At 32.4% G+C, this 13332-nt stretch overlaps 2 protein-coding genes across 2 annotated transcripts in view; one reads left to right on the top strand and one right to left on the bottom strand.

The window, feature by feature from the left end:
- The window catches only part of LOC129908594 (serine/threonine-protein kinase Smg1), a 35380-nt gene that overhangs the window by 10567 nt on the left and 11481 nt on the right, over positions 1-13332 (bottom strand). The window contains 1 exon segment of the mRNA XM_055985210.1: positions 10456-12611. Coding sequence (XP_055841185.1) covers positions 10456-12611 — 2156 coding nt within the window.
- LOC129908593 (sphingosine 1-phosphate receptor 1) lies at positions 6170-7056 on the top strand. Its single transcript, XM_055985209.1, has one exon. The coding sequence runs from the start codon at positions 6386-6388 to the stop codon at positions 7001-7003; it is 618 nt and encodes a 205-aa protein (XP_055841184.1). The 5' UTR covers positions 6170-6385; the 3' UTR covers positions 7004-7056.

Raw genomic sequence — 13332 nt, 5'->3', positions numbered from 1 at the left:
AATTTTTGAAAAAAATATTTCAAAATTAAAAAAAAAAGACGCTATCGTTTTTAAAAAAATAAAATTCTTAAATTTCTTTGGCATAGTAAATAAATAATAAATTAAATCATTAAATGGTATACTACATTTAAATAGTTTGAAAAGATGTTTTTGCATTTATTATTCTTTTATGAATTTTTACATACAAAATTCTAAGTAACTTTATAAGAGTAATTTCGTGCGACCCAGTCTTGCCATGTATTTTTGTTTGTTAATTTCGTATATTTCGTCAAAGAGTGAACCAGTTTTTTTTTTCATAATTTATAGATACATAAATATTAGTGTGGTCCAAAAAAATTTTGTTTTCGATTTTTGGTCAGGCAACCGGTTGAATTTGTTCCACTTATTGCCGATAACAGTTCAATGTTTCCGCAATTTTGATTTTTTTTTCAGTTTTTGTTTTGAAAAGTTAATATTTTATTAAAGTCTTAATTGTCTTTATAAAACATGTTATTTTTTTCGAAAAAAATGTAAGCAATTACTTATAATAATTTAATAAGAAAAAAGTGGAAATCTTTGTACTAACTCAACAAACAATTTTTCAATATCAGCACCCTCTTCTATAAAAGATAGGAAACTGAAAATTCAACAGTATGATACTAATAGGATGTGGAACTAAATAAGTGGTGGCCCGACAATTTTTGAAAATTTTATTTTTCCCATACAATCTTGGACCACCTTAATAGATATTTCTGATAGTTTTGAATAATTAAATGTATTCAAATTTTCAAAAACAGTTTTGGAATTTTTATTTGAAAAATAATTTTTTTTAACGTCGATTTTTTTTTTTTTTTTTTTGTATTTTTCTTGTAATGACTTTACCAACAGCTTAGAATTTCAATAGATCTATCTTGCAACAGGGCATCTTCTCATTAATCATTTTAAAATCATCTTCAGTAACTACACAGCACTAAACTAGTTATAGACCCAAATAAAAAAACCTCACACCTATCCAAGTCACGTAGTTATTGCTTAGCAGTGGCAACACTATTCACCACCCCCAATGTAGTCCGCAAGATTGAGTATAAACTGGTGACATATTATATTTTTTTTTTTTATTTTACCTACAATAAAAATTACACCTTTATCATGTCCTCGTATCCCATGTCACCTTTTCATGTCTACATCCTTTAAATCACTTTATTACCACACTGATGTAGTCATTGAGTCATTAGACATGTTGTATCTAACAGATAAACACAAATCGTTGAAAAAATTGAAAAACATTTCCGATTTGCCCTCGGTAGAGAGTGGAGTGGTTTTTTCGTTGTTCATAAAATTCAAAAAAAAATATATATACACTTCGCGTCACTTGAATAGAAACAACATTTTTTCTTTAGAACATAGCGATTGGCGCTTTGGTGAGGTAATTAGTAGATTTTTGGTTTTGCATTTTCAAAGAGGAACTTTTAACAAACAATGTTGTAAAAACAAAAAACCCAAAACAGAAACCGTATGGCTTCTAGTTGCGTTTTTTCGCATTACCTCACAAAAAACAGTGTTTTTTTTGCGTCACTTGAATAGAAACAAGCTCTTAAATTAGATACAAATGATGAAAAATCATGGAAAACACTAATTATAGTAAAGCAATATTAAGCTTTGACATTATTTGCACATTATAACCAACTATGAGCTACGAGCTACCAATAGGCACCACAGAAAATGCATAAATAGAACTTAACATTGAAAATGCACTTCTACTGTACACAATCGTGGACCAAATTGGAGAAAGTGATAAAAGTGTTTGGTAACTTCTTACAAATTAAGAAAATGACATTTTCTACAATTTAAGGATTGAATAAGTGAAATAAACTTTCGTTTTTATCCGGAATGCATCTGTTTTGTTTTTATTGCGTTGTTTTTTCTTGAACTATCCTTGTGCAATCTCAAAGATGGTTGTTCTTCCACGTTCCTAAACTTGCCAAGAGCTTCTACCATTATTTCTTTGTAAAAGTTAGCATCTGTTTTTGAAGCGTGAAGCTTCAATTTTGCTATTGCACATCATAAAAACAAAGCGTATTACTATAACACATTTTAGTGCCCTTTATTGGCGATGCGATAAAGGTTATTCTTTTATAAACCAATGAAATAGGGCTAATATTAACGTGGTCCATCTGAGTTGGTATGTTTTCCTTTAAAAAACCACTCTTTACCTCACTACTTTTCAGTTCGAATGCAACTATAAAATAGTTAACTTTTTTGTAATCTTAGTAGAACTTAAAATGTTGTTATTTTGCATTTTGAGGCTTTTTTAATGTTGTGCACCTTTTATAACTTCCAGGATGGAACAAACCAACACGTTTCCATCGCACTAACACCACGTTTTTGACCGATTTTAGCGGCAAAGTGAAGAAAATTGCAGCTAGTTTTTAAGTTATTTTTTTCTCTGCTCGTGACTTGGGTCTCACTTGTCTTATTTTTTGATTTGATCACTAGTTTACGATATTTTAAAAATTATCTCATCCAAATTTGGCAAATTTTCCAATATCTTTCTCGATTTTGCATGGTGCAGGTGCATTTCCAATGTAAGCTGCTATTTATGCATTTTCTGTGGTGACTATTGGTAGCTCGTAGCCCATAATTGGTTATAATGTGCAAATAATGTCAAAGCTTAATATTGCTTTACTATAATTAGTGTTTTCCATGATTTTTCATCATTTTTATCTAATTTAAGAGCTTGTTTCTATTCAAGTGACGCAAAAAAAACACTGTTTTTTGTGAGGTAATGCGAAAAAACGCAACTAGAAGCCATACGGTTTCTGTTTTGGGTTTTTTGTTTTTACAACATTGTTTGTTAAAAGTTCCTCTTTGAAAATGCAAAACCAAAAATCTACTAAGTTACCTCACCAAAGCGCCAATCGCTATTTTCTAAAGAAAAAATGTTGTTTCTATTCAAGTGACGCGAAGTGTATATCATTCGAAAATGTGGTTTATATACTATTAAAGTTTTTTTATAAAATGGAAATTATTTGTGAAAATGAAAATTGTAATGAGATTGATGAAACTATTACTGTCAATCTGGACAAAGAGTCCTATGGATTCAAATTCAGTGGGGAAATGATTGCATGGATTGTCGCCCATGTGGTTCTATTGGTCTTTATAATTGGCGGCAATCTGCTGACCATAATAGCAGTTCGAATATGTCGTCGATTGCGAGCTGTCGTTTCGAATCTCTTCATTCTATCCCTCGCTGTGTCCGATTTCATAGTCGGCTTAACCCTTCCTTTCCATTTGTCCTTTTTTCTTGGTTTGGGACTTGGAAAGTCGGAGATCCTATGCATTCTTAGATTTTGTATAATTATCTTCGCATGCTGTATCTCAATGTGGAATCTAATTTCTATAGCTATCGATCGATACATTGCGATTATGTATCCCCTGCACTATAGACGGTGAGTTGGGATTGTATACACAAGTTTGAAAGTGTTTTTAACAAAAAAATATCTTTCACACAAATAGATTTATAACACGACGAGTCGCAGTTATTGTAATTGCACTAGGATGGATGGTAGGATCGATAATCGCTTCGATTCCAATATTTCAAAATAACTTTGACACCGCAACAAAGTGCGAATTCAATGAAATTCTTCCGTCGTGGTATATAATGGGAATTATAACACCTGTATTCTGCCTTGTTTGGATTTGTATGCTATTTGTTTATTCAAGAATATGTCAAGAAGCTAGCAAACAGGCTAAACAATTGCAAACCGCTACAAGTTGTCATGTTCATCCATCGGATTCAAAGTCCGTACAGGTGAGATTGTAATTTTTTCAAGCATCCAGATACTATTTGTATTCAATTATAAATCTTGGACTGTGATGTTTTATTTTATTAAACAAAAAAAAATCTATTTAAGTTTAGTAAATGATGATCTAAGAAAAAAAAAAAAGATTCATTCACATTAAATGAGTAAACACAAATTTCAAAAGTGATAATAAAAATATTTGCAGAATTTAGTTTGTTTAGGTCTTGCGCCTCGCGCCTCCCGCAGCATGGGGCATTTATTTTATGCGTTTTTTGTTTGTTGGTTAATTGAAATTTTGTTTGTTTTATGTTTGTATAATTTGTTTTGGTTTGAGGTATATATTTATGTAAAAAGTAAATATTGTTTGAGTAATACATTTATGTATTAAAATAAATGGCTGAGTTTTAGAATTTTAATATGCTTATGGAATATAATTGTTCGTGTTTTTTGTATTGACGTATAAGTTTTGATAGTATTTATTTAAAAATAATTTTGAAAGCATGGAAATCCGTCGGCGGCGGGACAAATTGTTGTTTTATTTTACATAGAGTAGTGTCGTCACTAATAGGTACAGAATAGATTGCATAAACCAACTATTTTATTGGGAATGTCCAATGCCTCAACCAAAATAAGTTTTAATGGCAAATCAATGCATTTAAAAAATCATTTTTACAACCCTTTTCATTAGTGTGGTTAATTTTTTTGAATTTTACAACTCTGTTGTTACCAACTTTAAAACTTGCTACACATTCAGCTAAAAATTCAGCTTTTTAGCTGAAGCGGAACTGGACGCTCTACAAGCTCAAATTTTTTGCATTGGTGCTGTCCTAGTTTTCATATTTAGTAATTATTTTTTTATATTTTAATTTATCAGTTGAAGTTAGTAGGGATTTAGTTAATTATTTCATTGTATACCTTTTTCTTTTATAAAAAACCGTTAGTTAATTGATATATTTGTTATAAAAAAAAAATAAGAGTTACTCTGCGAGAAAAAAGATGCAATTTTTTTCACTTGATTGTTGGGAACTTGTAAGCTTATCGTTTCTAAGCAAAATCCTAACTCCAAGACAAGTGCTATTACAATAGCCCCGTCCAATTGGAGTGGGTGTTTACTGTTTACTCATGAGTAGATGATTAAGAGAATTAGTACTGCGATCATCACATGATCTTCTGCTCGAGAAAATAGGAATGTGTAGTTGTTGTACTAGATTTCTAAACATAAGTCAACTACCACCTCCAATGGAACCGGGCTGATATCATCTGATAAATTGTTGTTATCTCATAAATTAATGCAACAAAACCTCATATTTAAAAGCTGATGAGCACCCAACTACGACCACATTACTGTTCACGAATGATGACAGCACATCACTTTTCTATTTTTTTTTTTTAAGATTGAGCACGTTCAGGAAATATTAGGGACATTAAGTCAACTTCATATTCTAAACAGAATTTTTTGTGGACGAGTAAATCGAGTTAGGGAGATTGGACTTACTTACTCTAGTAAACTTTCCAATAAAATTGAATAAATTGATTAGATTTTTTTGACCAATCAGAGACAAGAAAATTTGACTAAATATTTAGGTAGTCCCTAACTTTTCTGAACCTGTCCATTGTTAAAAACGTAAAAAATCATGGAACCTATTTTATTGAGAATTATAAGGCGGTGCTCGGGGACAAACAAAAAGATAAGATATTTTTGCTATGAATCACTACGGACGCAAGATGTCCTTAAAAAAAATATTACCTCAGGGGCCTCAAAAAAATAAATTACTTTTTTGAGAGAAAAATTAACTATTATCTTAGGGCCCCGAAAAATATTACTTGCATAATCTTAGCGACCATCAAATAATACATAATAATGCCTCAAACAAAAAAAAAAAAAACAAAAAAATAGTGGCGTATACGTCCCTTTTTTCTTATTTGATATGTATTTGTATATCAAAGGGGACCGAAAATTTAGTCTTGCCCCGGGGCCCTGGCAACTCCACGTACGCTTCTGGTGGTACTAATATAAAATTGTGTGCAACTTTGTTTTCTTTATTTCCCCCAATTCCTGGGGGTCTTTCTCGAAGAATTCGTTTTTACAGATTGTATGAGGGCCGGAAGTTTCGAAAATTAAAATTATACTCGATTTCGTCCCAATATTGATTGATCAATATCTAAAGAACCTTAGAAGTTCTCAAATATGATGAAAATCAAATAAATAAAGATGCCGATATGTAATATCTTCCGATAAGAAAAATATTATGAAAATAGTATTAGTTCCATCTTACGGCGGGATTCTACTTTTGGTATTCTTAGAATATGCTTCATTATTTTTTAAATAAACAATTCAATTCAATAATAATATTTATGTTTCTGAGAGCCTATTACTTAAACAATTTTAAGTGTTTGGTAAATGAAATTTCTTTTCAAAATGAGAAATGGTTTGTTGTTGAAATAAATAATTTAAGGAATTCCAGAGAATACCCCTCGTAATAGATAACATTCATTTCTTCTCATTTAAAATTATTTATGTTTGTGTTCCTGATGAAGTGCTTACATTTTTTTTTAAATACTAACAATAATTTTTTATTTCTTTGCAGGTGGTTCTTCTCATTATGGGAGGCTTTACATTATGTTGGCTACCTTACTTCACGGTTGCTTCTTTGCAAATATTTGTGATGTTCGATGCCTGTCCGATTCTATACAGAGCCGCCCTAGCACTAGTGATGGCCAATTCAGGATTAAATCCAATAATTTATGCTTGGAAAAATACCAATTTTCGAAGATCTTTCTGTCGATTACTGCAATGCAAGAATCCCAATGGTGCTAGCAATAACGATTACAGTGTGTGGGAGCATAGTCCACGCAATGGATCACAGCAGAAAAAGACTTCAGATGTATCTTCACCTATTGAAAGCAGACTTCGCAGTCAATCAATTGAATCCACAAATGTGGCGGTTGTTAATTGTAATCCTGATCCAAGAAATATCACCGATTCTCCAGAAACTAATAAACAATTTGTATTTAATTTAAGCACATGTAGAAATCAATTAACATCATATGAATCATTTGTTCCAGCTGCAAGAATCTTTTATTCACCATGTGAAGTTTGTAAAATATTGGTGGGAAGAAAAGTTGATTCGAAAAACAATTTAAATGGACTAATCATACCATGGAATTGCGAAGAATTTAATCATAATAACATAGTAAATACAATAAAATGTAGATGGTAAAATATAATGTAAAAGAACAAAATTATTGCCTGTTTTTTTTTCTTATTTGTGTGGTTTAACGGATATCCTCGAGATAACAAAAAGTTCTATTTATTCAATAAAAGATCATAAAATTATAAGGAGTAAGAAAGGTTTCGAATCATAACCTTACAAAAAATGACTTATGCCAAAATGCGATACCTTTGTCCATTTTCCACAATTCGATCGAAAGTGAACTGAAATCTTTTTTCAATTTCACGTGAAATGAAATTGCATTTTCTACATTTTGATCAATTTCGAAAATGCTTCCAACACTGTCAGAACTGAAGGTTCATCCATTTTTATTTTGTTTTTAAAGTGAATTACTAAAGCTATGATTACACGGTCAACGAAATTGGTCAACGCGTTGACTCTCTGACGTAAAAATGACGTCACAATCTGTCCCAAGAGTGTCACGTCGTGTGATCGTCAGCGAAAACTGCTGTCATTGCGTTGACTGGTTAGACGACACTCGCGTTGACACACATTTTTGGGTCAACGCATTGACTATTTTCGATGACCGTGTAATCTCTCTGTCAATGCCATTGGGACGCGTTGACAGGGTTTTAGGACTGGGTGTCATCGCAATGACCCTGTCTCAACGTTGACGGGGCAGAATTTAATACCGTGTCATCGTTTCAGAATGACATTGTTTTTTGTATAGAAATGTGATGAAAGTTGGATTGGGAACATTTTTTGTAGGGCGATTTTTTGAATGGTGTACCGTTTTAGAGGGAGGGGGTTCTCATTTCATCATTTCTCCTTTTTGTTTTTTTTTTTTCAAAAAAAACTTTTCGGTATGGCCGTGGCATCCATGTTGGATGCAAAAGTTTAAAAAAAAAAAAAAAAAACCAAAGACCATTTGTATATTCTAAGCTACATTTTAAGACCATAACCATTTAAATTGGGTGCCGCGTTCCTATGCTATAAGCGTTTGAAGGTGGCCATATTGATTTTTTTTCGATTTTTTAAAAATCAAATGTCGAAACTTTTTTATTTTTTTTTTCTAATTTTTCGACAAAACTTTAGTAATTTTATATTTATATTCGTTCAACAATCCTATCAGAATTCATTTAAAACTTAAAACTTAAAAGTGCACTTCGTACATCTCGAAATATTTACATTTGAATGCATCCATGTCAAACAAATTTTCGTTTAATTTTTCTATGAGACCTTTTTTCAAATCTCATTTTCTCCGCTTTTTTTGTTTACAAAATATTTTTGGAAAATTTAAATTTTTGCTTTGTGTCAAACAAAGTTTTGTGAGTCAACGCGTTGACACTGCTAAGTAAACGTCACGTTGACACACCTGCGGGTCAACGTAATTTAGGACAACATTGACGCAATAATTGTCAATCGTGTGATAGTCAATGTTTTATGCATTGACACTGTGAACGATGACGGTGAGATGACAGAGAGAATATGATTTTTTCTTGACGTCAGAGAGTCAACGCGTTGACCGTGTAATCATAGCTTAATGCTTGATGAAAAATTATTGGCAAAATTTAAAAGAATAAAATACATGGCTCGGTCCACAAGCTTGCTCTAGGAGTTCAAGTTTCTAAAATGTTTAAGACTTTTTATATAGAAATTTGGTAAATGAAAAAAAAAAAAGAAAAATAAAAAACATTAAATTCGTTTTTTAAAGGAAAAAAAAAAAACAACCTAAATTAAATTGATGTCCAAAACAAGTATGCAATGTAATATTTTTTATAAAGATGAATTTTTAAAACAAATATTTTTAAAATCGTTAGAGCTTTTTTTTAAAACTGTTATTTATAAATACATTTTTTGAAAAAATTTAAATAATAATATTGGTTCCATTTTTGTAGCAATTATTATTCAACAAACCCAAAAAAATATAAGTTATTTTTTTAATTTGCTTAAAAATGTTTTTTTTTTTAAACATTGCACATTAACAAATGAAATCAAATTGCATACTTTTGGGATTAAAATTAATTTTAGATGTTGTTCTTTGATTTTGAAGAAAGTTGTCAAATTTGTATATAAGAAGTTTAGTTTTAAAATTGTATGCACCTTGTAATTTAAGAATAAGTTCTTACAACCCAGTCTTTCATTTTATTTTTTGTAGAATTATCACAAACACTGACATTTTATAATTAATGGTTTTTTGAAAATGAGATATTGAGATGAGACAAACAAATTGTCTCATGCAAATGCTCAATGTCTGGAGTTCATTATCACATTTTATTCTCATGGAACTGAGATAAATCTTTCTGCATACCACCCAATGGCTAAACTATTAGGCAATTCCATCATTTCAGGTGCTACATTTGTAGCAGTTAATTTATTGTAAGGAACCATAACTATTAAATGTTTATCTAGTATTATCTTTTCTTAATGTCATGTTTTTTTATGACATTTAATGAAAGAAATATTGAAAAAGGGTCCGTTTTGGGTGCTACACGTTGCAAGAAACTCTGGGAAGAATACACATTGGCACGGCTGCCGAACATTGCGAGATGTTTGTCAGATGACCTCAAACCTTGTCTGAAATAATTGTATTCCAAGTGATACTGTGTAGACGGGAGCAGCTTTTCAGACCTATCCACAAGTTCATGATTTCTCAAAACAAATTAAAAATGCCTGAATTTAGCTTGATGCCCCAACTACTTGTGGCTAGTCTCATTTAAAATTTAAATTATTTAATACCCTTACCCACCCAGTTTTTGCTGGGATGAACCATCGAAAAAAGTGTGCACGAACATAGATCGCAATTATTTGAATACCGATTTGTAGAATGAATTGTAGTGTATAAGGACCTCGATGATTTTATTTTCATTATTAAACAATCTACTCGCTTACAAAATGAAGACGATTCAATTATCCAATCGAATATTTGAATTTATTGAATGTGATAGATTTACCCAAGCACAATTTTAAACTCGAAGTCGGCTCTGCCGTCATATTGCTGCGCTAACTGAGCCTACCGAAACTGTACATTGGAAAAAAGTATGAAAAACGTTATCAAGCACCATAATCAAAGCATATTATTCAAAAGCGAAAAAGTTTTCATTCCAAGTTTGAGTTTAAGCGGTACCTTGAATTAATTGCACCTTTTTTCGTGTGGATAAAATGAGATTTATTCTTTAAATGGAGACTCAACTTTGGGAAGAAAAATTAATATTTGAATCAATTTCCGCCGAAACGAAGCTAGTCTACTATACTAATTGAGCATCTCAAACTCTTCATCAAAACGACTTTTACCTATTAGCAAGTTCCAGCATTCATTAAAAATTCAATGCTGACAGATCCTGGAGGCAACTCTTTGATAAAATTAACAAAAAAAAAAATTCTAGCATTTAAGATTCATGTTAAATATCCAAACTAAATACAGCTTAAAATCGACTTTATTAAAATTAAATATATTTATGCTTTGAGAAAAAAATATATAAGTTCATAGTTCAACTCACCTCTGTCCCAGTCACACCAAGAGCTTCTTCCAAATTAGGTGTCATTCGGAATGGAACCTTCTCAGGCACTCGTAATGTTTTGCCCTTTTCAAAACAAACATTATAATCGATATGTACAATTTCACCCGTAGTCAATTTGACCAGCACATTATCCAAATGTCGATCACCAAGTCCAATAACATATCCAATAACCGATGTCACAGCTACCGATAAAGAATACTTTCTAATGGAAGCACGCCAAGTTGCACAATTATCACTGTGACACCACAATTCCTTAGCTAACAAATCACGAGGAGTTTCTTTCGAGAGTTCATCTAAAACTTGTCGCAAAGTGGCCAAAGGCCATGTCTTTCGACTATCGGTTACTTTGATATTTTTCTCTGCTAGCAATGGACTTAATTTGCTATAAAACATTTCTGAGGGTCTTAGCAATACCGAATTATTTCGATCTTTATTAGCTGCTTCTCTTTGTTGCCATTTCTTATAGATGCCAAAAAGCGGTGTTACACCATCGACCCAACTAATAAGACCCGATTGTGGTCCCAAAGGAATCACTGAGTAATGATGTGCACGATAGACATTGGAATTAGTTTTAGCCATCATGGAATTCGATATCGACAAAAACTGCATAATACGTTCGTCTAAATGAAGATCCTCCAAACCTTTGAACAAGTACGTGTAACGTTTTCCATTGCTACCGAAAAATGCCAATTTTTTCGGTTTGGTTTTAGTCGGTAGGATATAGACTGTATTATCGACAGCTTTAATGAATATCGGTTCGTTTTCTGTTGTCTCAACTCCTGGCATAGATATGGCAGTATTCCTCATGTTAGCCAGCACAGGACTGATATCGAGCATCTTGAGCGCCGATTGGGAATTTTTTTGCAAACGCTGTTGGAATACAGTGTACAACTGTTTGAGTTTTTGCCAAGATTCATTTACTTTGGCCAAATTCAATGGCTTATTTAACTCTTCGATGGTCGTTTCAATAATGCTAGAGTATTTTTCTTGGAAATTTCTCTCATAGTTCGTTTCAGCTGGTTTCGAGGTGACGGCAAATAATTTCTTGAGATCATCAGCGATGTGAGTCATAAGGATGGTATGTTTAGCATTCAAACTGGTGTAATTCTGCATGGCTGTAGGTTTTTTGGCTTCCAATTCTAGAGCATTGAATAAATGAGAGTATTCATTGTACAACTGTGTTAAAGAATGTATCCAGAATTCATCCCACAACAAAGTTACGCGCTTCAATTCACGGACAAGCAATTGGACTTGTTGAACTGTTTCGGCAGCTTGATTCGACAGAGTGGATAGCAATGAATTGAAACAATATGTTAGAGGATTTAACTCATCCGGAGTGGTAACCTCGTCTTTTTTGTGCTCATGGAAGGCTCCAACTACAGCAGGAAATATGATTAAATGTGGTGTATCTTCTGCTACTCGACAGAGCAATTCTGACACACGTTTCCTTACATAAGGTTCATGATGATTCAAACGACTGAAGAGTTGTGGGACTATTACCTTCCAGGGACGTGTTGGTGTGTAACTTAAACCTTCTTCCAGAACTTCTTGCAAGCCAAATGCATGTTTAACTACCAAACGCAAAAGCCGTAGAGTAGCTGTTACGAGTGAACAATCTCCTGACTTTGCATCATGACTTGACGATAGACTGAGATATTTGAAATAGGCTTCTGCAGCCATTTCATAATAAACATAAACACTCTTGTGAGCTTGTCTCCAAATTTGAATGATCGACATTATTACGTTGACTGGTTTTTCTTTAAGAATCGGAATCTTCCTTAATTGATTTTCAATTAATTCAGTTGAACTGATTTCGTTAGTTTCCATATCTTCATCTTCTGTCGCTGTAACTTGATGTTTATCTAGCACTTGGACAATAGCAGCAACATCATCATCGGTTATATTGGCAATAAATTCTTTGATCAGTTCAATATCACGCTGAGATAGTCCAGCTTTGTCACAATTATCTTCAGTCTTAGCTTCGACTAGTTTCTTACCCCAACGATAACACCAATTACCAAAAGCTGACCATGATCTTCCTGAGTAATCGCATTGCAAGACACTGGCTTGAATGAGTTTGCCAACAGCCATATCGATTGGAGGTATGATTTCGTTAAAATCTTCATCGGGGTGACCTGGAAATGTGGAATGTTGGTTAGCTATCTTTAATTAACATGTTACTTGAAATATTAAGTTTTCTTTCCCATTCTTATTTCTTAGAAGGAATCAAAAGGTTTTGCATTCAGATGGTCCTTAACAAGAGTAGTGTAAATAAACTGAATATTAATGGGCACGTTCAAAGAGCTAACATAAAGCTATCGGATAGCTTTTTGTTGTTGTAAACAATGTTAAAAATTAGCAAGGAAACGAACCATTTTCTGTCAAAAAATAATCTGAAGGTATCCGAGAATTTCTGGTATACCTCAGGTATTCGAGTGATCAGCTGATAAACATTTAGTTTTTTTTTATTTTGATTACTTTTCGGGCTTAAAAATAAATACAAATTTGCAAGAAATAAAGTCAAAGCGATTGTGCAAGTACTATTCAACAATAAATAAAATGTAATTTGATCAAAATAAACAGTTTCCTCTTCTCAATATTTTTTGGTAGCTGCTTGGGCAAGCTATCTGGATAGCTCTTCGTTCAAAAAGATATTCCAGATACGGGTATCCCAGATAGCCTATCCGATAGGTGTTTGAACGTGCCCAATAACTAGCCTGCATACTCAGGTTAAAATTGAAGCACCAAGAACATGTATAAAAAAAACTAACTTTTTGACGAAAGATTTTTTTTGATGCAAGAATTACAAGAACAAAACCGCTTCGTTTTGCGGTTATAAAGTCCAACGACGACTCT

The sequence above is a fragment of the Episyrphus balteatus genome, chromosome 2, assembly GCF_945859705.1.
Source record: "Episyrphus balteatus chromosome 2, idEpiBalt1.1, whole genome shotgun sequence".
NCBI lineage: Eukaryota > Metazoa > Arthropoda > Insecta > Diptera > Syrphidae > Episyrphus > Episyrphus balteatus.
Note: the sequence above shows the minus strand (reverse complement) of the source record. Positions and strands in the feature narration are given on the sequence as shown.